This window comes from Sabethes cyaneus, chromosome 1 (genome assembly GCF_943734655.1).
Source record: "Sabethes cyaneus chromosome 1, idSabCyanKW18_F2, whole genome shotgun sequence".
NCBI lineage: Eukaryota > Metazoa > Arthropoda > Insecta > Diptera > Culicidae > Sabethes > Sabethes cyaneus.
In genome coordinates, this window is record NC_071353.1 from 99,300,642 (window position 1) to 99,328,570 (window position 27,929).

A 27,929-nucleotide genomic window follows, 5' to 3' on the forward strand; every position below is an offset into this window, starting at 1 on the left:
GCTCATAACTTAAATGAAATGGCCAATCAAGAGGCAATTCAATAGTGATAAACGGGGTAATAATACCGTGCAACCGTGACTGATAATAGCGCGTATATCAACTATGCGCTTTGAGAAACTGCAAAAATTTTAAAATTCGTGTAAATGTAAACTGTAAAACATATGTTTTTATCATTTGATTACAAAATATTTTATTTGGTTAGTGATGTTGGTGAGGTGCAAGGCGATCAGAAGTATCATTCACGAGAAACCGTTAGAAACACGTAGAGTATAAAATTAAAGGAGTTGTGTTATAGACACGACTGCAGGGTTGACGTAGGACTACGTTAGGCAGGATTTTGATGGAAAATCATGAAAAGGAAACCTTTTTTTTTCTTTTGGCCCATGCACAGTCAATATAGTCAAAGGAAAAATTAAACAAGTAGCACGAAAATAACGTTGTGTTCTTAAGCAATCAAAACTTTCTACTGTTTTTGAATTATGATTTGTTCTACAACACATATGGTGGTCAGTATTTTACTATATTCTCGGTAGGCGAGCCGTATATTGCCATAAAACGAATGCTTGAATACTAGACACTAAATCGGGAATGCCAAATTTAAAATCACACCGCAGTATTTGCTGCGTTCTATCGCATAAACAAGCTTTGCCAAAGTATTTCTAGACAATCCAGATCTCGAAAATAAAGTAACCAAATGCTAGGTGCACCATTCCGTTTTCGAAACTTGATCTTTAGTTTTTATTTAATAGACTTCGCAACCGGCTATTGGACTCCAGGACAATCGCGGGGCTAATGCTACGATCCTATTAACTCTAACAGCCTCTCCTAGTCGAGATTTGAACAAACAACTGGCTAATTAGACCAGTGTCGTAAAAATTAAATGTCAATAACAATAATAAAGTAGCCAGACCGGGCACCGATTCGACGGATATGTTTAGAAAATTGACAAATCGACTTCAGAGATTTCGACTAAATTTTCAAAATCGCGAAAAATCAATTTAATCTTCATCAACCGCAAGTTCGTCTGCAGCTGCACTAGCAATGATCGTGAAGCCATCTTGCTTTCGAAGTTCCAACTATCCAATATTGTTCCAGTTCATCTGTCAAGCAGACGTGGCATAAGATTTGGCATTTTCTCAATAGCGCACTTCATAATCAATAATTTTCTTTATTGAAGTTTCTTTTCTTTATTTCCAAGACTTACTTGGAGTTGGTGTCGATTGATGCCGATTCGTGCAAAAATATAAAATATCAGAAAATCAAACCTATGTTGTTTTGGACGCTCATCTTTTTAGAGTTTTTGGAATGACAGTCTACCTTCCAGTAAGACGTAGTCCTACGTCGACAGTATCTTCCCCAGAAAAGCTTGAGGAATAACCTTCTGACAGTCCGTTTGCGTGTACATACTTTATTGGAGCTTGTTGTTATTACCTAATACGCGGGATGCCATTGCCTTGAATCGATTATTTTTAATAGGAATATTTTGCATCATGAAAAAATCGCATTCAATTATATTAATAGCTCTTCAAATCGTTTGATGCAACATGAAGCATATTTCGAAATCTACACCCCACCTCGAGCTGTTTTCAGTTTCTCCAAACTTGCCGCTGAGTGTGATATCACATCTGTTGTTTGTCGTTTCCCTTCGTTTAGGGCCCTACCGATGACGCTATTGTCGTTTGGGTTTCATTTATGTTTATTTTTCGAATAGTGTTTTTTTTCTCTTTCCTATCTGCCATATTTCCCTCAGTTGGGTAAATATTTTCAGTGATATCAAATACAGTATGATGAAATGAATTTTGTATTAAAATCTACCAATTTGCGTGTATTGATAATGCTGAAAATTGCTATATTTTTCACCAATTCTGGCTTCAGTTTTCAAAACGTCGCATAATCAACCCTTTTGCATGCATTATGCGACCTTCTGAAAATTAAAGCCAGAATTGTCAATTTAACCTAACCCAAATCAAACTAGTATTTCTACGCACGTTCGTAAATTGCCAAGTCCGTTTCCAATAGGATTCATTTCTCAAGATTTGCAACATAAATATTCTGATTTTTCGCTAATAATAAAAGTCAATGAGTCGGAAGTGAAAAATAGCTTTCAATATTTCTTTTCGGACGGATAACAAATGACTGGCTTAGCTCAAACAGATTTTCATAGTATGTAAAGGAAAAGCGTTTATGTGCGGTCACTGCATTGCAAGAAATATATTTCCACCCTTATGAAACGTGTCTTAATACAGATCAACCTCTCTGGTAGTTTCAGTACATCTTACCTTTTACCTTTAACTTACTTCAATGGCGTGAGGATTTGCACTTAAATTCGAAACAGCTATGAATGATACACAAATCACAGCAACACCAGAATAAACAAATGGCATTCTCGTATACTCTGTTAAACTTCATCGGCTTTTAACCTTTGAAACTACGTCTTGTTATAAGCCACACCGTGATAATGATCGGCAAATTATTGTTATAAAATTTATACATTGCATTACCGCCAGCAATAATTTCATGCGAATAATATTGAACTTGAGCTCAACTTTTCCATTTTTGTTGTAATTTATCGCGAAATCGACTATTTATCACCATTATCTCAAAATCTGCCTGCAGCAGCGCACTCTCAGTCAAATAGGGGAGCTCAGGGTACCGTCGTGCTGTAACGTTCCGTTTTTATTTCATAAGTCAAAAGGTTTGCAGGTGTAAAGAACCGTATTCTGAGTCAATTGTGCTGTAAATGATAACTGACCCACCAACATCTGCTACGACCCGCTCTTCTACTATTATTACAACTGTCAATTGTTGCAAATTAGCTTTTTCTTTATCTCTTGTTAAGCTTATCACAACGACCACTCCGTGCAAGAAAACCCATTCTGATAGCAATCCGCTCTTGTATAGAGTTCTTGTTTTGCAGAGAGATATTTTAATTTGACCATTTATGTCATTAAGTATATTTATTGCCGCAGCCACGGTAGTAAATCAAATTTTATTATTATATATCTCTTCGTGTAATAGCGCTATATGAAACTGTGCCACGGATACCCGAATGGATATATGTAGATATGTAGCTACGTTCGTTCATAGCCGTTCACTTTACACGGAAATATATGTAAAGCGCGAAAAGAAAATGCTAGTAATGTTCAGTCTCATACTCTGCTTAGACGATTGCCGGATGAATGTAGGTAATAAGTGCCGAACTAGCACAACGCAGTTATGATGTAAATTTTTTCAATTGTTCCTCCATTTCCAAGATTGAATTCGAAGCCTAGCGGTACAATTACTACTTTTCGAAATTATTGCGTCTTTTCTGCGTTTTTATGTTATGTTCAATCACTTGAATATACTGGTATGCATTCTCTCAAATCATAAGTAGTAGTTTTCACCTAATTATTTTTTGTTCAAGTGAAATTTTTAACTTGAACGCTTAATTATAGCCCTTTATGGACTGCTCGTTTTTGATAGTTTGTAGAACTGCTTTTTGAAAAATGTATTTAACTACTGATTGGAATAAGTGCAACTTTAATGTGCAACTTTTAATGTTAAGGTGCTCAACTGTTGAAAGCGCCATGAACGATTGTAGAAAATCTTTTTAACAGTAGCTTTCGCCTACACAATTGTGTGGGCTAGTGCTTAAGGAGATAAAATGGATAAAGTTCAACACTTACGTAGATTTACCATATTTTGCTTTTATAACTGACTTTTTGATAATAAATATTTACAACACAAATACTTTAAGTTCTAGGTATTGCCAGGCTCTGGTTTTGGGTAAAATTTACATCCAAAAACATGAAAATAAAAAAATGCAATTTGAGTAATATATACAGTTGGGACGCCTGTAAAAGTCTATTTTTCTAGCACTTTGTCTGAAAAAACCTTTTATTTGATTAGAAAGATAAATCATACACATATTACGGTAACTTTCGAATATATTTTAACATATTTTATTTATAAAAATAGTATTGATATAGCTGCTATTGTTATTCTTTTGTAACATTTCTAAAATAAAGCGTCAATGGTAGCTTCTCATACACCATAATCGTTTTTTTTTACAAAAATGTGCCTCATGAAATAAAAAATGCTGAGAAAAAACCTTCGATTGATTACCAGCAAACGTTCTTAAAAAAACTGTTTTCGAGAAATCTTGCTCACCAACTTTGAACGTCCAGTTTTGAGAAACACGCCTTGAAAGGTTTTTCTAGACACTTTTTCACGAAAATCACATGAGTTTCCTGCTTGTCGGTCTCGGTAGCAATGAAAATGTCGCTTTTCAAGTCACAAGACCACATTGCCTGCCAAAGCAGAAATTTCTTAGCGAACTTCGATAGTTTCATATGCTTGAGAATGTATGCCACCTTTTCCCTTCTGGTTGCCATATAAACCTCAAGCTCCATAAACCAGAAGTTCCCTGGACACCTCTGTTACGCCGATGTCAGTTGATTTAACCACTTTTCACGATTGCGTTATATAATCGTCGTTTAACACACCAACCAATGATTTTGAAATTTTGTAAATAAATTTCTAATATGCTTTCACACCATGGATAGTTTTGTGAATACGACACAATTTTCTGCTAATGTTCAGCCAACTCTGAGACAATTTCCTTCCTTATTTCTTACTTCTACAAGCCTCGAGCCAGTGTGGCTCTTGCCATATCAAGAATTTCTCTCTACTGTACTCGGTCCTGGGCTGGCAGTCGTAGATTCGTTGAGCGTTTGCGACGTCTAGCGATGTTGAATAACATACAAGACAGCTCATCCCTTCGCCGCAACGCTCTGCGCGATTCGAAAAGACTGAAGAGTAAAACAAGTAAAATCCGTAGTGTCACTTGCCTGGCACTGCCCTTCGAACTCTCTTGCCTTGGGGACAAACGGCGTAACAAAACCTGTGGGGTGTGGGACAAACCACACCTTTCATCCACTCCTCTGGTAGTGTCTCCTCCTTCCAAATCCTTGAGACTATCCAGTGAAGTGCCGTTACTAGCGATTGTTGACCATTTTTATAGACCCGGAGTCGGGGTTTTCCGGCGGCTCTATTATTCTTCAGCTGATCGATTTCTCGCTGGATTTCTTGAATTTTAAATCTGCGTTACATATTTTTCATTCATTTATTTATATTTATACCGTCCGTCTAGCTTCGAGTTACAATGCTGGTCTAACAAGCCAGTCGTCATACGTTCGAATCTCGGTTGGATGATGCTGCTAGAGTCAGTAGAATTGCATTAGCTCTGCAATTGTCCTGTACCCTAACAAACGGATGCGAAGTTTGTCAATAAAGAAGCGCTTAATCTCAAAGACGTTTATCCCCAAAACTTCGCTTTTTTGTGTGTTTACGTAAGACGTAATGTTAGAAATTTAGAATTATAGTGGTCATAGCAACCCTTATTCATAACGTCTTGCTAACGTTATGCTATAGCTGTCACTATTTAGGACCGTTTCCAATCCTACGATGGGATTGGTTAGTGTGCGAGCGTGGGTTGAGTCAGCGAACATAGTAATGGGAGAAGTTTGCGACTTCCGACTTCAGTTTGCGCCCAGTCACTCCCAAAATTTTGTCTAAACATTTTTTTAGATTAATATTTTTTCGAAACGATGGCTCCACAATTGATGGAGGGACGGTAGGGGAAAGTAATGAAAATTGTTTGGGAAAGGAGGGGAAAGAGTGGAAAGGAAGGGGACGGGGGTAATAAGTAGCTACGCTTAACAAGTTGTCGTTGTGACTCCTACTTTTTATCCAATGCTGGAAGGTGCCTGGGTCGAACCAAGCTGTAATCAGAGATTATAACCGGATTTGAACCAACAACACCTGCCAAGGTGTGTGGCTCGCTGCTACCCGTGTACCTTTGAACCAACTTCCGGCAGCTTCCGGAGCTACTGTACGCCACAAGTTTAATGTTCCGGAGGAAGTAAGGATGCAGAAACTTACATAGTTTGCTAAGAAATACATGATTTGGTCAAGAAATACATCATGTGGCAAACGGAGTGCACCGTTCGTGACTACCGGGACTGTAAACGGGCAGATCTACCTCAAGAAGTGTTTACAGAAGCATCTGCCTTCTCTGTCAAAGCAACACGAGGGCCCTACGATCTTCTGGCCGGATCTATCTTCGTACCAATATTCAAAGGATGAGTGGTGCGCAGCCAACGGAGTTACTTTGGTACCTAAAGACATGAACGCCTCCAACGCACCGGAACTAAGGCCCATCGAAAAATACTAAGCTATTATGAAACAGGCACTACGGAAGCCTCCCAAGGAGGTCAAGTCTGAGGAAGACATGAAGAAAAAGTGGATTTCCGTACAGATGAAGTTGCAGCCAGGTTATACAAAACTTTTTGAATGGAGTTAAGTGTAAGGGGCGAGCATACGGTTATGGTATTGAAGTTGAATGAAACAAATATGCCAAAAGCTTACTAATGGGTTATATTTTGTTGTCTGAAAGTTTGAAAAGGATCGGTCAGTTATTTTTTACAGCGTTTCTTCCGTGGTGCAATTTGAGGTGGGACACCCTTTAGGTTTACAAATATTTACTGTTCCTGAAATTTGCCATAATAAGTTTAGCGCACAATTATAACAGCGGCGGTGATCACTACTTCAATTGTGGCATGAAGTTTCCAGATCCAAGCCAAGAGTGGAGCTGTAAATGGAGTTGCAGCATTATGAGCTTTTTTAGATCGTCGACACTAGTGCGAGTGCACAGTTTAATTATATGCGAAATAGCTTGTTCAGTGCAACTTGATTCTAAACTCCATATGCGAGAAAAATATCCTTTGAGTAACGAATGTGTGTTAATTCACCAATCGTTCTTCCCTCTTACCGTAGGAATAGCTAGCTGAATCATTCTCAGACATTATCGAACGAACAACCAAAGTGTGTGTTTCAATTTGTATTGGTGTGTCATATATTGCATAATATTGGTATAATATTGTGAATATAAAAAAAAGCAGAAAGTCCTAGATCGCTTCTTTGTAGCTCTTCTGAATCATTTCGAACAAATGCTATTCGATAGCTCAGATCGGTATTATTTTAGCTGCAGAAGTTTCGTATCTGTATCAATATGCATGTTTATACGAAATTGTGTAATTGATTACCGTAATAGTTTCTCTCAGCATTCGAATATAAGATGATTGATGTGTATTAGAGGAATGTTCCTTCGAGCTTCGCATCCGGACTTCAATCGGAAGGCATAAAATAATCATTATTACTTCATGTTTTCTTTTCAGACCTGTTTCCGCATACGCCCTGTTCTTCCGAGACACTCAAGCTGCCATCAAAGGTCGAAATCCGAATGCATCGTTCGGCGAGGTGTCAAAAATTGTCGCATCCATGTGGGACGTGTTAGCGACCGAGCACAAAAACGTAAGTACTTTCGTTTTTTATACTATTATTCCGCTCTTGTTAGATTCATTCTTGTACTTGTTTCTGTTTATTCTCAAATATGACCTATAGATATTGCAACACTACACCTCTGGGTTGTAAAATACTTAGTAATTGAAATTTCTAAATGGTCCAGAACAAAAATAAACAAAACATATTAGGAAATATGAGATCTTCAAGATTTTGTATGGTATTTGACAGGATTTGCGCACTAGGTGGCATTTTTTGTACGCTGGAAGGGCACTGGGTTCAAAATGTCACTGCAATATTCCTGAAGATTGTCTTTTGTAGCTGGCCCCGACTGCTGTACACAGTTTACAAACTGCTCATACCCATTGAAGGAGTTGAGCTGGATTTTTGTGAGACTGTGCCCAATTTAGGTACTGCATGTGGCTAGTAAAACCAATGACTTTCTCAGGATTGATTTTTCATACTGAGTATGGAGGTGATCGTTAGCTTTCGAAGGAACTACATCTGGAGGCTTCATACACAAATTACGTAACGCACATAGGAGAGGGAAGGGCGGGGGGAGGTCGAGCTTGCATTACTTGTTGTTACGCAGGGGTGGGGGGAGTCATGAGAATAGTTACGTAACAAATCAAAAAATGGCTACTGTGTTAAAAATGTTCCCCGGAGGGAATTTGGCCACAGGTACCGTTGTTTCAATTCAACGGCATGGCTCCAGCATGTTGTAGCAATTAGGGTCATTAAATTAGTTTGTTCCTGTAGTTTCGATAAGTTTAGCAATTAGAGCATGTGGCACTAGAAATTATGGCTAGTTGGCTACTCATACGCCATACACCTTGCGTACAAGTTAGCCGAGTTTTCTCTTTCCTAGAGCCGCTCATTCGCTATTCGCAAAACTCAAATTTCGAAGCACGAAGCGTAGACTTCCTTGCCATGCTCTTCTTCAAATTAGCCCGAAGAAAGTTCAATAAACTCTGGGAAATGAAATGGTTAAATGCTTAAAACCAAAGGGAAAAAGAGAGATTTGTTCGCGTTTGAATTGGTCGCAGAAGTTCGTTACAAAATTCCGCTTTCAAATTTAAAAAACTCGTTCCTATCTGAGGGTATTTCAAATCTCGCTTCGATCATTTCTATTTGATCAGTGGAACAAGTCAGAGTGTGTGTTTTGTGTTTCGCGATTGTAAACGAGGTTTATGCTAATAGTGAGTTATCTTTAGGTTAGTTAGCTTTGTTAAATGTTCTTTTCATTAAATAGTTAGATAGCGCAGACAGGATTAGCTACGTGGTGGAGACTTTGCTAGCAAGTGTGGAGAACATCACAGGTATTTCAAAAATTTAAAAACTTAGCTATTCGAATAGTTGGCTCACTGCGTCGAACAGCCGTTCGACGGCTTTTTGTGTTGGATACTTTTTTCCTTTAAGCGCTCGGCGAAGCTAGCCACACCGCCGCAAAGCTCATCTACCCTCCTGCCGCACACTCTTCGACCCACTTTCGGCTAGAATCGGGAATTCTGGCACCGCTAAACCGCCGCCGATTGGATTAATCGGCCCCCGCTGAACGAAAACCGCCGCTGATTTGGATTAATCGGCCCGTGCAGAGTTAATACACCGCTGGTGGGACTAACCGGCACATGCTGCGATAGAACCTCGTCGCCATTTTGTTGTTGCGGAAGCCAGCATAGTACGGTTCCGCCCATAAACCGCCTTCGGTAGTGAATTGCTGTAGCCGGAGCTACTGGGAAAGCAGCATCGCCGTGAGGTAGAGTGTCTTCGCTAATTCGAGTGAGTACGCTATAAATCCCTGCGCAGGGTGATGATATAAAGTACTATAGATCCACACACACACAGCCATATAGTGAAAGCTCGCGAGCCAGCCGATATAAAGTAGAGCAGTAGGTCGAACGTAAAGCATACATGTAGGCGTATTAGAAGTTCTCCACCCACGCAATTATGGTACCGTAAGCAAATAGTAGAATAGATCAAATCCTAGGTAATGAAAGCATGTTAACGTAGAATAAAAATTGTTAAATCGTTATTTCTGTTTTGGTAGTCCTATTAATGGAGTGAAGTTTGATATGGTCTAAAGAGTCTAAAGGTTCTCACGTCTCGCGTTCGTCGTAGTTGTTTGATTTTGTTTGTTTAGTACTCCAGGTTGGACTGCTTGGGAAATCAGTCCCCGCACTCGGACTTTCGAAGCTGATCAGTGGTCTATTCGTACAGAGTTTGGACCAGTGATGAGAAAATACGAGTGGGATTTTGATTTAGGGATTTTTAAGGAACTTCTGAGGCTTTAGAGACACTGCCGTGCGTAGACTGAGTACCTTGGGCGGATTGCGTCGGCTGTTTTGTTTCCCCCCTTTGAGTTGATTAAACTGACCCGCCCTGAGGCGGAGTTTCTGGCCGGGCAAGCCTGAACGAGGCAAGTGACCCTCTCACGAGGTGGCGCTTAAATCACTTGCTTCCGAGATTTGGGGGAGCGAATAGCGGACTGATTAGGTGGCCGTATTACGGCAGGCTACAATGTATGACGGGTAAAATGTACACTAAACAGGTTGCCATTACCGCGTAAAACCTCTTTGACACACATAAGTAATAAAATTGCATTTTTCTCAATTTCATGTTTGTGGCATATTGTCCAATTTTTCATTTATGGACAGTATGAAACTCTATGATTTAGCCTCGATTTTATTTGATCAAACCCATTCTGACAAAAAATCCTGTTCTGAACAGTTGGTGTTGTGCGCATAGCGCTGGTCACTGACAAACGTGCCCGGCGTTGAACTTTATTTAACCTGGCCTGCGTTGTCACGTCGTTTACCTTTGGCCACCCTACGAGAGCGGCATAGGTTAACCTGGGCCGTGCAATAGTAGTGTATTTTGCCAAACAGTGAACTGCATACCCAGATGGCCGAAGTTGCTTTCTTAATAGCATAATATAGGTCAGTGGTGCCCAGGCATAGGCATTGTGCGGGCCAAATCAGATCGCTCATGAATGCCGCGGGCCGCGATAATCTCTGGCCATTCCTGTGCATAACAAAATGTAAAACATGCGACAACAAAAAACCATTTTCAAGGAATCACCACAACATTCAAACCGGAAATAAGCATTTAGATTCACAACATGCACGAGACATTCGACTAAACTGAGAGACTCGTATGTCATCATAAAATTTTCTAAATAAAATAAGTCCACCATCTTTCAAATCAGTTCGCGGGCCGCATGAATCATGCCGAAGGACCACATGCGCCGCAATTTGACCACCTCCGGTCTAGGTGAACAATCCAGTTCAGTTTTTGATCCAAGATAATACCCAGCTGTTTAACTTTATTGCTGAAGCTTAGTTTGACATCATTCAGTGTAGGTAAAGTAATGGTATGTCTCCTTCTATTGGGAGAAGGTATAACGACTGTTTCGGTGGGGTACCTCTTGTAAAAACCACAAAATAGTGGAGTTCCTTCCATACGACTTGAAAGCACTGCGTCATATTTATCTCTGACGATAAGTACTACGTCGTCGGCATTCTCTGGCCTCATAACTATGCAGTGACAGCTTGTACCAGAGGGCGCCGATCATCAGTGTCCAAAGCAAGGGGGAGAGAACTCCCCCTTGAGGGCATCCTTTCACTGCTGAAATCGTGATCGACGTATCTCCCAATGAGACTGTGATTTCCCTGCTTAACAGGATTGCTTGAATCCAGCTCATTGTCGGCTGGTCAGTTTCCGCATCATTCGAAGCGAGTGCCTTTAATATCAAGAAAAGCACAGCGTGCTGTCTCTTGACATTGGAGCGATTTTTCAATCAGCGTCACTAGGCAATGAAGCACGTCACGACAGGCTGTCCATGTTATTAACGGACAGTTTGGGATAAAAACATCAACGATCCTACTTTGTAGGTCATTGGCTGCTACGTCCAGTTCAACTGGCGTGCATATATTAATATGGCGGAAGTTCCGAGAGTTACCCAAATGTTTCCTGAAAGAACAGCAGTTAGGTTTCTTCGCGATTCTGTATGTTCTCTCCCAAAAGAGTTTGCCTCGATATCTACAATATATCTATGGTCTTATAAACTAAGTTTGTCAGAGATATGCCAATTTCTGACCTTCTCAGCTAATGAAGCTGCTACACAGAGTGAAGTCTAGGAACTCATCTCTGATAGCGGTAACAAAAGCAGGGACGTTGCCTATCTTTGCATACATTGTCATTGTTTGATGTGTTAGGATCTCTTTGTTCATGAAACTCAGGGCGGACATATGATCGATGCTGAACCAAACGAGCACGTGGAGAATAAGATTATAGTGGGGCACTTTGATGAAGATCGAATAAATAACCAAATACAATGAATTTATTAAGTCGGGTTTCAGCATAGGGATTGGGTGTGGGTCAAAGGAACCGTATATCTTCAAAATAGCGAGTCTCTCCTAAATTCCGTCTGGCGTAGAAGATTTCCACTGTCGTGTCACCTGGTGGCCGGAACGTCGCTTGTTCAGCCGCCACAGTCCACCTTGCGGGCGGCGGGGACGATATATAGCCGCCGTGAGCTGCTTAGTCCGTTATAACAGCGTTCCTTACGCGTAGCAATGTCGCTATTTCGCACGCCGTCGGGAGCCGCTGATTTAGCAGGCTAGGATCTCGTTCGCAGCCGGTCGATTTCGAGCTGCAGAAGGATATCCCTATATTTGTCGGATGTCGTCACGGGGCGGTCCATTAGTTTTAGCAGCAACCGAGAAGCGTCGACACGAATCACTATAGCACTGCAACTCACACTTACACTTGGTCGAATCTTATATATTAAAATTGATGTCTGTTTGTTTGTCCGTATCGTTCCGTATCGAAAACTACTGAACCAATCGGCGTGAAAATTTGCATGTAGGGGTTTTTGGGGCCAGGGAAAAATCTTATGATGGTTAGAGACCCCTTCCCCACTAAGAGGGGGGGTCCCATCCAAATCTATACCTATAAAAATGGATTTCTGTCTGTCCGTATGTTCCTTATAGAATCGAAAACTACTGAACCGTATGTTTGGGTTTAGTTGATGTTTTTCGGTGAGGAATGAAACAGTTTCAGATTTTCGCGTTACGCATTTCAGCCTACTATATTTCATTCAGCCATCTTCGAACGCCTATTTCGAGTTAGAATTACAAAAATTATCTATTTTTGCGCTGCCGGAAGAGGACGAGCTGGTCTCGAGGACTGTTGGAACACTATCAAAACAGCCATCAGCAGTGTAGCGGAGAGCTCCATCGGGCATTTGACCCGGAATCAGCGGAACGATTGGTTTGACGATGAATGTAGGAGGGTGATGGATGAGAAGAACGCTGTGCGGGCGGCCAAGATGCGCAGTGCCACACGTCAGAACGTGGAAAGACACAAACAGAAGAAGATGCAGCGAAACCAAATCTTTCGGGAGAAAAAGCGCTACCTGTAAGAGCAGGAATGCAGAGTTGGAGCAGCTGCATCGCTCTCAGGAAACGCGAAAGTTCTACCAGAAACTGAACGGATCCCGTAAAGGCTTTGTGCCGCGAGCCGAAATGTGTCGGGATAAGACTGGCAGTATTCTGACGGACGATCGTGAGGTGACCGATAGGTGGAAGCAGCACTTCGACGAACACCTGAATGGCGCCCAGACGGGGGACCATGGCGGCGGGGAAAGCGATTTCGACGGTGCAATAAACGGGGAAGAGGTGCCAGGCCCAACGATAGGCGAAGTTAAGGAGGCCATCATGCAGCTAAAGAACAACAAGTCAGCTGGAAAAGATGGCATCGGAGCGGAGATTATTAAAATAGGACCAGAAAAACTGGCCGTTTGTCTACACCGACTAATTGTTAGAATTTGGGATACGGAACAGCTACCGGAGGAGTGGAAAGATGGGGTTATCTGCCCGATCTATAAAAAGGGCGACAAGTTGGACTGTGAGAACTATCGAGCGATCACCGTTCTCAATACCGCCTATAAAGTGCTGTCCCAAATAATTTTCCGCCAAGATTTGTGGGAACTTATTAAGCCGGCTTCGTCAAAGATCGGTCTACAACGTATCAAATATTTACACTGCGGCAAATCCTCCAAAAGGGCCATGAGTTCCCACGCATCATTTATTCGTTGACTTCAAAGCCGCATATGATACCATCGACCGGAAAGAGCTATGTAAAATCATGGACGAGCCCCAGGAAGCTCATCAAACTGATTAAATCTACGATGGATGGTACACAGTGCTGTGCTCGGATTTCGGGTGGATTGTCAAGTTCATTCGAATCACACAGAGGGCTTCGTCAGGTGATGGTCTTCCATGCCTGCTGTTCAACATAGCGCTACAAGGTGTTATGAACCGAGCGGATCTCAACACGCGGGGCACGATATTCAACAAATCTCAATTCGTCTGCTTTGCCGATGACATGGATATTATCAGCAGAACATCTGTGGCGGTACACCAGACTAAAGCGCGAAGCAGAAATGATTGGGTTAGAGGTAACTACGTCCAAAACAAAGTACATGCTGGCCAGCGGAACCGAGGCGGAACGACACCGCTTGGGCAGTAGTATATTGATCGACGGCGATGAGTTTGAGGTAGTCGATGAATTTGTCTACCTTGGCTCACTGGTAACGGTGGACAATGATACCAGCCGTGAGATTCGGAGGCATATTATCAGCGGAAGTCGTGCTTACTGTGGGCTCCACAAGCAATTGCGGTCGAGCAGACTAAGTCCCCGTACAAAGTGCACCCTGTACAAGACGCTTATTAGATCGGTTATTCTCTACGGGCATGAAACATGGACAATGCGCGAGGAGGACCTGCGAGTGCTCGGAGTTTTCGAACGACGAGTGCTAAGAACGATCTTCGGCGGCGTACAGGAGAACGGAGTATGGAGGCGGAGGATGAACCATGAACTCGCACAGCTCTATGGCGAACCCAGTATCCAGAAGGTGGCTAAAGCTGGACGGATACGATGGGCAGGGCATGTTGCAAGAATGCCGGACTACCCTGCAAAGATGGTGTTCGCCTCAAACATGGTAGGAACAAGACGACCAGGAGCGCAGCGAGCAAGATGGTTAGACCCGGTGGACCGAGATCTTGCGGAGAGTACTCGGTGTCCAAGGAATTGGAGAGCGGTAGCCCTTAACCGAGTTACATGGAGAATTTGTTCAACAGGCTTTGTCTTAGGACGGCAAGCCACCTACATGAAATGAAATTTTGACCCCAAATTACTCGACTACCAACAGACGGATACATTTTGAATATATTACATTTGCTGATAGTTTTGCTGCATACAGACACCATTCTTCCACATGAAGAAACGAGAGAAAATTCCAGTTGTGGTCAATTGCGGTACACCTCACATGCTGCTTGCTTCGTTTCTGTGATGTCGGTTTATGCTGATCTATTTTCCTAACAATTTAAAGTATTAATGCATTGAATAATTCTGACATTTTGCTCATAAGTTTATTGAAGAATATACGTTAGTTAAACAACGATTAGTAAATAACAATATGGCATTCAAAAACCTACACATGTTGTACAAAATACAGCGTGAGTAACCGAAGTTTATTAAAAATTGAAGAAATTTATTCATGAAAACTTTATTGATGTTAATCAAATAGAATGGCATTACAGGAAATTATGCATAGTTCAAAAATCTATAAACTAGAGCTTTACTACGCAATGTATATGTTAAAGAATTATATTTCCTCTTACAACTTACTTTTACTTGCACTTACCCACATTAGTAATAGCAATTTTATGAAATTTATAAATGCTTCTATTTTGTTCAAATTTTGTAAACTTGTTTAATTTCCAAAAACTGTATGTAAACCAACATACTACACAACGTTAACCAATAGATGAATTATGTTCCGAAGACGCGTCGATTTAAGCGATGTGTTTGAAACTCGAAACAACAAGCATGACTGCACCAATACTACGAATAACTCAAAGCTAAAACTCAAACCCCAAAAACCCTGACATGTATAATACTGCACCAACAAAGCTAATCTATTCGCTCAGATGCTGTTTATGTATCGCATTTTCCTAAATCGAAACATACATTAAACGACGACGAGTTTTCCTATTACGGGCAAACTTGGCATGGTGTTTTCGTTTTTCGTCATTAATGTTGTCTTTACGTTCGATTCATTTTACTTCTCTCGTTTTGTTATTGTTTCATGCTCAACGACTTTTATTCATGAATTATTCATTGATGATTTTTGCGCTCCAGATTTGGTTCGCGTTTTTCTTTGTGACGAAACATGCTGCTATTGCTTCGTTGCGGCGTCGTCGACCTCGAGTAAACGCTTTGTATTATTGCGATTCTGATTCTAATCGGATTTTTATCTTTAATTTTCTACTTTTGTTTTACATCTATTTATCGCGATTTCGCTGTGGCATTCTTTCGAGCAGGAATTGGTTAACCATCGGTTTCAATACATGCATCGTGAACTTGTTTCAATCCACTATTTGGGGGACAATATCAAAAACCAAATAATGTTGCTTTCTCCTATTCGAATGAGTTTTCATTTTTGTTTCCCTTAACCCAAACTCTGTTGTTGCCTCCGTTACGCCGCAGACTTGAATAATTCAGACGAGTTTTCTAGTGTATATAATGTGTATACAACTAACTAAAGTAGAGCTGTTCGAAGTGAAATGTAATGTTATGCATGGTAATTAATAATTACTGTATTATGACAAACAATCTATTTTTAGGCAAATGATTTTAAATGTCAAGCACTGTAAAAACCACCTTTTCGAACATGGTTGAACAGTTATATGATTTCATATCAGGTCCGATATAAGGCAGTTAATATAACATATTTGATGGCTGCTCTAAGCTGCAAAACGGATTGGGAAAGCACGCAGACTCTACATATCCTTTCAAATAAGAAGCACATGGTACTCGTAAAATGATCCATTATAAATTGAATATAAATTGGAAATGAATTGAATTTTTCATTTTAATATATTACATTATTATATATGTTTATCTTCCGCCAACCTTTACTGCTCGAAATTCCCTGCTCCAAACAAGCTGCACAAGAGAATCCCTTTGCTCCTTCCTTTTATACTACACAGAAAATATGTGTATACGACTACATACATCCGCAACCATTCATCGTCGTATGAGTCCTGGCGCGATGTTGTCGTTCATGTGCTATGTCATTCCATGCTATGTCTTTCCATATTTTGATTTTTGTTAATTTGTTATAAATTAAACTCGGATATATCTGAATCGGAAACGAACAACAGATCTATCTAGTGAGCTTGCGAGTTATCTAACTGTTGGGATCAAAATAGCACACTAGTCAAAGTTTATGTGCAATGCTGTGTTTCCTATTAAATACCGTCGGTATTCCAATTGCTGGCAGGTTTGAAATCTTTGCGTAGTTTATTGTTAGAGCTTATTTGAAAAATAAAAAATAACGACAGCGTATGACACTGAATCACAAAATATTACACTTTGTTCAAGGTATTAATTTGCCGTCTTCTTGTGCCCGAAAGTTGTGAATATACTGTATTGTATATTGCGATGAGATCTATACGGATAATGTTTCATTCCGTTTTCAAACTCAATTTGGATAAGAGATTTCAAAACAGTTTTTGTGAATGTTTTTACTACTTCTTTTTCGTACCCTCTTGTGTAACTTTTGTACTTCGGAATATGTATTGTTCCTTAGTAAAATGAAGTCATATTACACATTACAAATGCATGTTTACATAGTGATTATCATTGGTTAAACCTCTATTGCATAAAAGGTGCTCGCATTTTCAACACATTTCTATAATCCTCCAAGCCTTTCATCACAGATCTTACTCATCATATCGCAATTAACAGAAGGAAATGATTGTTACTAGTCAGTTTGCATACAAAAATTGTCTCGCCCGGGATAGTTTGACCTTATTTCAATCACTCTATCTTACCAACAGTTAGTATTTATATTACGCGACAGTAGCGGGTCGCTCTCTCCTCCTTCTCTCTGGAAACCACATTTCTACATATTATACGATAGCCGGTTCGGTTTACGTACAGATACATGAAATAGACGCGAAGTATGATAGACTCACGTTCGCGGAAAAGGAACGTCGCTTACCAACCACTCACACTCTTCAGCTCTCCAATTTATTGATGTACACTTACTATAGAGCACATACCCACCCACAATACCCATCATCTACTGTAGAGAGGAGCAAAACTGATGTCTTATGTGGCGAAGTTGGGTCTGTTACACCGAAATCGCAATTGTATACATCGTGCTCGAGGCTGTATTCACCCATTCAAAATTTGTAGTAACTTTTATATTTGTATGATTAAATTATTATCTATTAATTTCGGATATGACATTTCATAGCAAAACTACTTTGTAAAACCTATTGCCACATTTGTGCTTCCAAAACTTATTTTCAAGTTATGTATACCAGCCTACACAGAGATCATATTACGACAACGACATCGACAATAGCAAACCACACGAGCAGCCATATAGAGCAAAGTTTTGCAGCGGAAATTATAAAATATTGATTTTGTTTTGAAATTTCAATATTACTCATATGTCATTTATATTATATTTCGAATTCATTTCACACTTTTTCGTTTGTTGGCATTGGCACAGTATAAAAAGTGTTCACAAATTCTTGTTGCAAAAACGCAAGGATTTGTATTACAGGTCTGACTGGATTATATAGAGTCGCCAAAAAATTTTCACTGCATTTAGGTAATCGAAACCTCTATATAATCGAATTTTTTAATGTAAAAGAAAAATTTTATTTTTGGCTTTCACCTTACAGACAGAAAATGCCTTTCTTGCATTAAAAATGAATGTGAATACATAACAATTCCGTACTATCGAAAAAATTAAGCCAATTTTTTTTTCAAACTCGCTGTAAGGGAGTGTCGTCGTGGTTGGGCCACGTTTTAGAATTCGCCCATAACTTTCATTTCAATTTTGGAATTTTGGAAATCTAAATACATCGTTGCAAAGATCTAAGAATAAGGTATATTTCCGGCAAGTTTTGAACTGATTGCTTGAAAAATAAAAAAGTTATAGACATTTACGTGAAGACAAAATATGTTGTCATAGTCGGGCCATGTTGTACAGGTTGGGCCACCGCAGAAAATCTAAGACATACGTATTAAAATTCTATATTGAGACATCAAAAAAATGAATTCCGTGAACAACGACTCATATAGGTATAATAACCCTATTTTCAATTGCATTTTTGCGAAATTATGGCGATCTTGTCAAATCAATATTGCTACAATTGCCTTTTCCGAAGTGTACAACTACAATAAAAAACCCGATTTAATCCACCTAGTGGTGAAAGGAACCTTTGTTATACGGCCTTACTTGCTATTTGAGATAGAAATCGACACGTCTTCGTCTATTGGTTAACGTTGCGTAATGCGTTGGTTTACATAAAATTTTTGAAAATTGAATAAGTTTACAAAATTTGAACAAAATAGGAACACTTTTAAATTTTGATAGATCCCTTTTTCATGAAATTGCTGAGAAAGGATACGTTGTTATTAATCTGAGTAAGTGCAAATAAAAGTAAGTTGTGAGAGGAAATCTTATTCTTTAACATATACATTGCCTAGTAAAGGTCTACTTTATAGGTTTTTGAACTATGCATAATTTCCTGTAATGCCATTCCATTTGATTCCCATCAATAGAGTTTTCTTGAATAATTTTCATCAATTTTTATTAACCTTCGGTTACTCACACGTGTAGGTTTTCCTACGCCATATTGTTATAAACTTACAAATCGTTGTTTAACTAATGTATATTCTCCAATAAACTTATTATTAGCAAAATATCATAATTATTCAATGCATTAATAATTTAAATTGTTGGGAAAATAGATCAGCATAAACCGCCATCACAGAAACGAAGCAATCAGCATGTAAGGTGTACCAGAATTTGGCCCCAACTGGAATATTCTCTTGTTTCTTCATATGGAAAAATTATGTCTGTATGCAGCAAAACTATCAGCAAATGTAAAATGTTTAAAATGTATCCGTCTGCTGGTAGTTGAGTAATTAGGGTATTTTTTATAATCAAAGTTCCACAGTTCCTAAACAAGCAAACATAGAGGTATACTATTTTCAGCAAAGCTGTGTATTTTTACTATTTGTACAATTTTGTAGTACATGAAAAAGTCATACAATAATTACAAAAAGAGCTAGAATAGAAAAACTGATTTTACAAATTCATGTACAATAAATAAGATTTTTCTATCTTCGCTGCAGAGATAGAAGGTTATTTTCTTTAGCAAAATTTCTTTAAATAATATGCTCTATAACTTTGTAGAACACATCAATGTGTTATATTGACACTGAAGAAAAATAATTTTTTTATTTCACTTTTAGGGGGATTAATCAAAATTTAAATCCCACCAGACGATAGAGCTTTCAATTTTTAGAAACTCTCCCAAAGGTTCGATAAACCTAAAACCAAGTTTTCCCAGTCAAAACTCTAGTGCACACGTTCTTTGGTTTGGGGCTATTTTGCGCGCGAGTAACTGTGTTACAAAAGTTCGTGCGAGTGTTTGAGGGTTAATATCTTTTGATCGGTAGAACCAATTCTTATGAAATTTTGCATATATATTCGTAGTGTGAAAACCTCTCGTTTGATATTAAAATAATTGAAATAAGGTAAATTATCTTGGTTAAAATCATTATAAATTATTGTTAATTTTGGTGTGGTGTATACGGTTACTCATAACTTTCAAATTAAACGTCCAATCAAAAAATCATTCAATAGTGATCTATTAGGATATATTATCTTTCAAATGAGACTAATAGCGCATAAATCGGTTTGGCCATCTCTAAGAAACAGGCGATAATTATTACCTTGTCAAAACAGGTTTTCTAAGCATAACTTTTAAACTATTTGTTTGTTTTCAAATAAAAATTCCTGAACAATTTAGCTTTAATAAGGGCTTTCATTTGATACTAAGATTGTTGAAATCGGTCATGTAGTTCCGGAAAAACCCGTGTCACGTATTTTTCACATTTTTGCTTATAACTTTTAAACGAAACGTCGTATCACGAAACAACTCAATAGTGATCTACTAGACAATAACACCTTTCAAACAAAAGTAATAGCGAACGATTCGGTTCAGCCATCTCTGAGAAACAGGCGATAGAAAAAATCATTACATACATACATACATACACACACATACACACACACACACACACACACACACACACACACACACACACACACACACACACACACACACACACACACACACACACACACACACACACACACACACACACACACACACACACACACACACACACACACACACACACACACACACACACACAGACATTGCTCAAATCGTCGAACCCTATCGATTGGTATATGTGACTTGGCCCTCCGGGCCTCGGATCAATTTCGTGGCCCCACCTTTACAAATAGAACTTTTCTAATATTTCACCTTAGCCTTCCCAAACACCTTACTGGAGGGGATTTTTCTATAGTCTTCGTTAGCAGCACAACACACTTCATACATTTTCAAAATTTATCTCGATAATTGCATTTCATGAATCACTTCTTGAAGAAAAGTTCATTGCGCCTGGAAAACTTTTTTTGTAAGATTTAGTCACTGAATTCAGTACGGGTGTTTTGAATACACGATTGAAACTCACAATATTGTGAAAAGTAAGCTATCACAGTAAGAAGTTTTACAATGGTTGTATCAAAGATATCATGAGTTACTAAAAGTGTAAAATCGTGATGGCCCGACCATAACAGTGGCCCGACGATAACGACAATACCCTACTGTTTCCTTTTTGAAAATAAGGCCATTGCAAATCATTTTAAAAGTTTTTGTCACCCCCCCTCCCCTTGGAAATTGGCTTGAAAAATCGGGGGGCAAAAAAATAATTTGTAGGATATGAGTTAAATTTTTTTATAAGATCAATTGTCTGTAGGTTCTACGAGTGTACGAGTTGAGTTAACGCTTCTACGTACGCCAGTGGATGTAAACAATACACTCTCAAGCAATTCCTGTCAAAATTTACTCACACGATAAAGAGTTACAAACAAATGAGTGTGTCATTTTTTTTAATACGGTCAGTACTCAGTGTTTCAATCGTAAACTGTGTAAGTTTCCAGTATGAAAAAAAAAATCCTAATGGAACTTCATTAAATTAAGCCAAATATCGTCTATATTATATTGTATATTTGCGCGGCTCAATTTTGGCTGGAAGAATCTGGTTTGATAATAAGAAATGTGAAAATTCGTTATTTTGTGGAAGAGGAATTATTAAAAATTACCTTTTAAGAAAAAGAAATAGAAAAAATATTCAACTTTTAAGTCTTGATACGAACGGCTTTTAAGCACAACTTGTTTTAATTATCCCAGCTTGCATATGAAAGAAGCCTTGCGCTTAAATCTCCTTTCTAGGATCCTTCTTTATCGATACGACTTGCTATTGACTCTATCTAGCAGCACTGCCTAGCTGAGATTTGAACATAAGACGACTGGCTTGTACCAACATCATACCTCGAAACCAACTAAGCGATAGCTTGCATATAATTGTTATCTGAATTTTTTAGAAATCATAGGGTACTGGATGGTATTTTCGGCATGTTTCTAAATTCAGCCTATTTTCCTTTTCTTTCGCTTATAAAAATACTTTGCCGATATACAACTTTAATATGTTGTATCAACTATTTTCTCAGAATGTAAGTAATCTACTAATATTTTTTTTTGAAACTATGGTTCTACAAATGATGGAGGGACGGTAGGGAAAAGTAATGCAAATTTTTTGGGGAAAAGTGGAAAGGAAGGGGGGGGGGCAATAACTAGCTACGCTTAACAAGTTGTCGTTATGACTTCTACCTTTTGTCCAATGCTGGAAGGTGCATGGGTCGAACCAAGCTATAATCAGAGATTATAACCGGATTTGAACCCACAACACCTGCCAGGGCGTGTGGCTCGCTGGTACCCGTGTACCTTTGAACCATAGAGGCGCTGGACAAAAGGAGACGGCGCAACCCCCCTTATTAATGTAGCGACGTATCTGGTTTTGGGTTATTTTTAGACACACATTTTTAGATTGTGTCTTTTCCTCCATCAACTGTAGAAACCACCGACCGAGTTTTAATCTAACTTGTTTTTACTTTCAGGACGACGACACTATGCAGGCCCTTACGACTTGCAAGGCACTGCGTGTGACGTTGTTCGTCCGTAAGCGTGTTAGTCCGCGATTCTCAGCGCGGTTTTTCGGAGAAAGGCTGCGTTCCTGTGAAAATTGAACAAACTCGTGTTTTTAGTCTTTGACCTTAAAATGCGGTCAGGCATTAATATCAATATTTTTTTTTTAACGATGGTTCTACAATTGATGGAGGGACGGTGGGGGAACGCAATGAAATTTTTTTTGGGAAAGGAGGGGAAAGAGCGGAAAGGAAGGGGGGATTCACAACGACAACTTGTTCAGCGTAGCTACCTATTACCCCCCCCCTTCCTTTCCACTCTTTCCCCTCCTTTCCCAAAAAGTTTTCATTACTTTCCCCTACTGTCCCTCCATCAATCGTAGAACCATCGTTAAAAAAAATAATAATATTAATACCTGACCGCATTTCAAGGTCAAGGACTAAAAACACGAGTTTTGTCAAGTAATCAACTGTTTTTTTATAAAAAGAACGTCAATGCCACCTGATCTTTCACTAGAATTAGGCCTATGATGAAAAAATAGATGCAATCGCTTAATAGACCGAAATTACCTTCCCATGTCGTTGTATCATTATTTCGTAAACGATTTGATTCATCAAGATATACTCTCATTTTCTTTGTGCGCAAAAGAATCAAGATTTTCTTTCTGATTTTGAGACCTTAAAGCTAGTCAATGTATGTTCAAAATTCTGTTTGTAATGTTTTGCAATGTGACCATTTCACAAATCTGTCAATTTGTGTTTTATTTTTTTTAAACCAAAAGCCGTTTTATTAAATACACTTAGCATCTATTTTGGGTTCTGCTTTAATGAATCGGACGTCATCTGTACGAATCTCGCTTGGGTATTACTATGTATTGGAGTCAATAGGATCTCACAGCGAACAACCGATTGGGAAGTGTCCCGATTCAAATATCGAAACAGAAGTTCAAAGCTTAACTTTCATATTCGTAAGCATACATCCGTTTAAACAAATTTCGCTAACCAACGGGATGGAATATTTATATAATAGTCGTCGGCAATAATGTAAAGTTTCTGTTTTTCGACCGATTGTTTGTTAAAAAAAAAAGAAATGATAAAGATGAAGATATCTATTCAAATATCAAGAAATAAGCATTATACACTACTACCTACCAGCCCTAGTTCGAGTTTTATACTATGCTCTACAAGCAAAGATAGCTGAAGCAGCGGATTGCACAAAGCACGAGACAGTCGTGGGGGCGCCGTGTGGAAAGCGGAAGGGAATTGGAATGATTTTGAATCACGAAAATTAAATTGAAAAACTTTTCTAATGTTTCTTTTCTTCCGCAAATGCATTGGTGTACTGCTCGTATCGAAGTACACAACACATGTATACAAGCGCGAAGGCCAAGCCAACTACAGCTGCACACGTTAGGCAGCTGGCTACAACTACACGTGCACTTCGGAAAAGAGGGCTTACAGTCTCGGAAGAAGGCCTGGTGGGTGGTTGGGTGAATGGGTACTGTGTGTATGGACTGTTTCTTCCGTATAACTGTCATGTGCACACAATAGTCACAACATGATGTTCTTCGGTGAGTACGAGAGAGGATGGAAATGAGTAAGAGTAGCAACACATATTCGTACGAGGAATCGTTCTATGTAAGCGCATGCTTATTTTTCGCGATCTTATCCTATTGCTGCGAGAGGAGAGCCACCATCGTCGCTGTCGGCCGCTATCGGTAGGACTCTGGTCTGAAAAGCTACATCGACGACGAACGACGTCTGTACGTTGTTTAACCAAATTGAAGCATACATTTTAACAGCATTCATGTAGGATGGTTTGGGCAAAGGGATAAAACCGGCGACAGAAATCTATTTCGAAGGCAATAACTCAAAAAGCTCTCTCATCTAGGGAGGTTTTTGTAATTGAAATTTGTATCCCACCCATCCCAGGAAACCTTTACCCCGTAAACAACAAGATTTCCATTTCAGAATGTAACATTACTACTCGCTTTTCAAACCAAAACAGGTTCACACAGGTGTCATCCTTTGATTTGACTGTTGTGTGTTTTCCTGTTTCTATCATTTTTCTGGGAGGGTGTTTTGTTTCTTTGATTTCCTTCTCGAAATTATCTTTTACAGTAGAAAATTTTATGTTTTAATCAGCTTAAGTTCTCGTACACTTAGCCTCCCTTGGTTCATCTCACGAACCTGGCAACGAATATACATTGGTATTTATGTATGTGTGAATGTTGCTATTTCATCGTGCTCTCTTACTCACTCCTTCATCTCTCAGTTAACTAGTTTATCTGCTTGAGGAGATACTGGCAAATAGAGACGCGATGCTATCATTTTATTTTATCTGCCAATTTGTGATCGTTAGATTTTATGTCTGACAAGGGTACTATTTTTCAGAAAATGATTTCTCTTGATAATGGGTTGTGACTATGTGAAATGGGGCCTTTTACGTTGAATCGAACATTTTAATGCGAAATTTATGTACAGCTTTTCACGCTGCATGTTTAAAGCTCATTTCTTGAACGATAAGCGTGTTTGATACAAAATTGTACCATTTACCGTGACACTGAAGGTGATTGGTGTTTTAGTGTCCTTGCTGGACATTGCTTATTGAAATTAAAAACAGGTATTTCTATTTATTTATAAATTCCAACTATTCGACCTTTTTCGTTGGTACATACTAAGAAACAGAAAAAAGAAACATGTTAGTAAAATGTTGTAAACGAGCAAAAACTTATTTTCAATCTGTGAGCTGTTTTGTACAAACATCTTTATCGCCCAGTGTTGTCAAATGAACAAAAACAATTGCTGTAATAAAAGGAATAGGTAAACACGCTTTACTTACTATTTTGAGAAAACACGTAGTTTTGATTTTTAATATAATTCTGTACAAAATAATAAAGTATATTTCTGGAAAAAAAACTACGAACCGAAAACCGATTGCTTGAGGAATAAAAAGAGTGAAGGCCATTTACTTAGGATAAAACCCCGACCTAATACATCTATTGGCGAAAAACCTTTGTTATAGCCTATTTATCATCATTTCAGATAGAAATCGACTCGATTTAGAAATATAGTTCAATTATCTCTTATCGCTGTGTTAGTTGGTTCAAGTCACTTCTATTGACAGAAACTTAACGATTAATAAATAAATTGCAAGGAAAATGTTATTCCGTACCATAACTTAGTTCAGCAATCAGTCAAAAAGATTGCTTACTCATGCATACTTACAGCATACTTTAGAGGTTTCCCCATACAACTATTAATATGTACTTCTTTTACACGTGTATTGTACAGATGTGTACAATATAAATTCAATGACACTGAATTTTTATACTAAGATATTATACGGATACTAAGATTTCCGAATAAGTAATTTGGAAAAGCAAGGAAAAACATGTTTCTGGTCTTTGTTAAAAATATCCAAAACAATAAATGCATCTATGTCAATATTTCATATCAGACAAAAACAGAGCACCATGCGTCTCCATTGTATTCTCGCAAATTTATTGCTTTCAAAATTATATGCCACTGAATTTTCAATATCTTTTGTAAAAAAGTTCTCAGCTTTCCAGAAAAATTATAAAAATATATATTTTTTGTTTATCACACATGAAAAATGAGGAATACTTGTAATCACTGAAAACCTTGTAGCTTATATTTGTCCCATTTTTCATGTCATACTAAGACCTTCTTTCCAAACTTTTCTGTTCTAATGTATCGTACGTCATCATAAACATTTGTCCCTAGTGCAGCGTTCAAAAATGTTGGATTCAAGAGTATACTTGTTCCCAGCTCTGATGGACCTCGACCTTTTGCAGGAGAATGTTATATGCTTTGCAGAAGTCCTTTTGGGTGCTTGTTGTTTCTTGTAGATTCTGATGTTATGGCGCTTCTTGATATTTTGCACAGTTCCGATGATTATGCTCAAATTTTCAATTATTACGTTAAGAGTGACGCTAACTGTTTAACGGTGTGTTAATATAAGATGTCCTGTATGCATAACAATTATTTCTATTGATTTTCATTTAATTCATGTTATGATTCAAGCTTTTATGTACCGAAAAAGAGTTATGTACACTTGTATTCCCGTATGTTGAAAACATTTATACTTTACATTTAGATTTTGTAAAAGTTCCCCAAAAAGCGAACATGTAGACAGCCATCGCATAGGCACTAATTTCCAATAGAATAATTATGCCACAATACCTAATGCCGTGCCAAGAACGAGTAAGTTAATCTTGGTCATTAAAGGCCAACAATAATCAAAGTTTAATTCCTCAATTGAAGTTAAATTTTCATTCAACGTTCCACTTAAAATTTTCAAATTTGAATTTTAAATTAAAACTTGCCATCATAATGACAAACCAAAATATAAACGTTAGAGCATGCGACGCTTGCCGCTTGCCAACGTCATTGGCTTCGTTTAGTGCTGGTGGGTAACTGCACAAAGAAAATTTATTCTCAGCACTTTTACTTCTGTTCGGTTAGTAGACCATGAAGCCATCGCAAGCAATACGAAAAGTAAAGTTTAAAAACATTTTGGTTACTAAATTCATTGGTGCTCCTATCCTCAGCATATAGAGGATCCTGCAATATATTTTATTATTTCCTAATATAGGGTAGCAGAGGGTATTTTCTGCATGCATAAGCTTTAATGTGTTATAACTATTTTCATGAAAATATAAGTAGTTTGCTACTTTTTATTCAATAAACATCAAAACCACTGTTTCTCCACTAGCACGTGATTAGGTCGAACAAATAGAAACAATCGGTAACGTGTATCCGCTCTCGATGATGGTTTAGAAAGTATACAATTATGTTCACGTTTACTTATTCTAGAAATTAAACAGCTATTAATACAGTATCACAAAACAATTTTACTTCTGTCATCAAGGAGGAACACAAAAATTCCCCTCTGAAATGAAAATAGAAATTAATTTTCATTCATTGGCTGAAGGTTCATGTTGACTGAGGTTCCTTATTTATACTACTACAAATGTACGAGGCAGATGCGCCTGGAACGCTTCTAGCATACAGGGGTACCTCGATATAAGACAATTTATAATTTCTAAAAGTTGTCTTCTATCGAAATTGTCTTATATCGAAACATGGTTTTTTCAAAAAAAATTTGCATTAGCGGTCGCCAGTTTTGCTCTGTGTTATGTGTTTACGGGTTTTGAACTATTTATTATTGTTTGAACTATTAGTTTTTTACTATTTTTGGGGTTATTTTGAAATAATGAACATCTTCATGGCACCGATTCCAGAATGGAAAATCAGCTCTGGTATCGTTATCAGCTATGTCAAAGGGATTTGTTTCGATAAAATTGTCTTATATCGAATTGTCTTATATCGAGGTTGTTTTATAACGAGGCTGTCTTATATCGAGGTATACCTGTATTGAGTAAAAACTGAAGCTATCTAGTTTAG

The 27,929-nt window shown here is 38.4% G+C and overlaps 1 protein-coding gene across 4 annotated transcripts in view; it reads left to right on the forward strand.

The window, feature by feature from the left end:
* The window catches only part of LOC128736424 (TOX high mobility group box family member 4-A-like), a 162,903-nt gene that overhangs the window by 103,265 nt on the left and 31,709 nt on the right, over positions 1–27,929 (forward strand). For all 4 annotated transcript variants that reach the window (XM_053830925.1, XM_053830909.1, XM_053830917.1 and 1 more), the window contains one exon: positions 7,222–7,357. In XM_053830925.1, the coding sequence (XP_053686900.1) occupies positions 7,222–7,357 (136 nt within the window). The remainder of the gene's footprint in view (positions 1–7,221; positions 7,358–27,929) is intronic.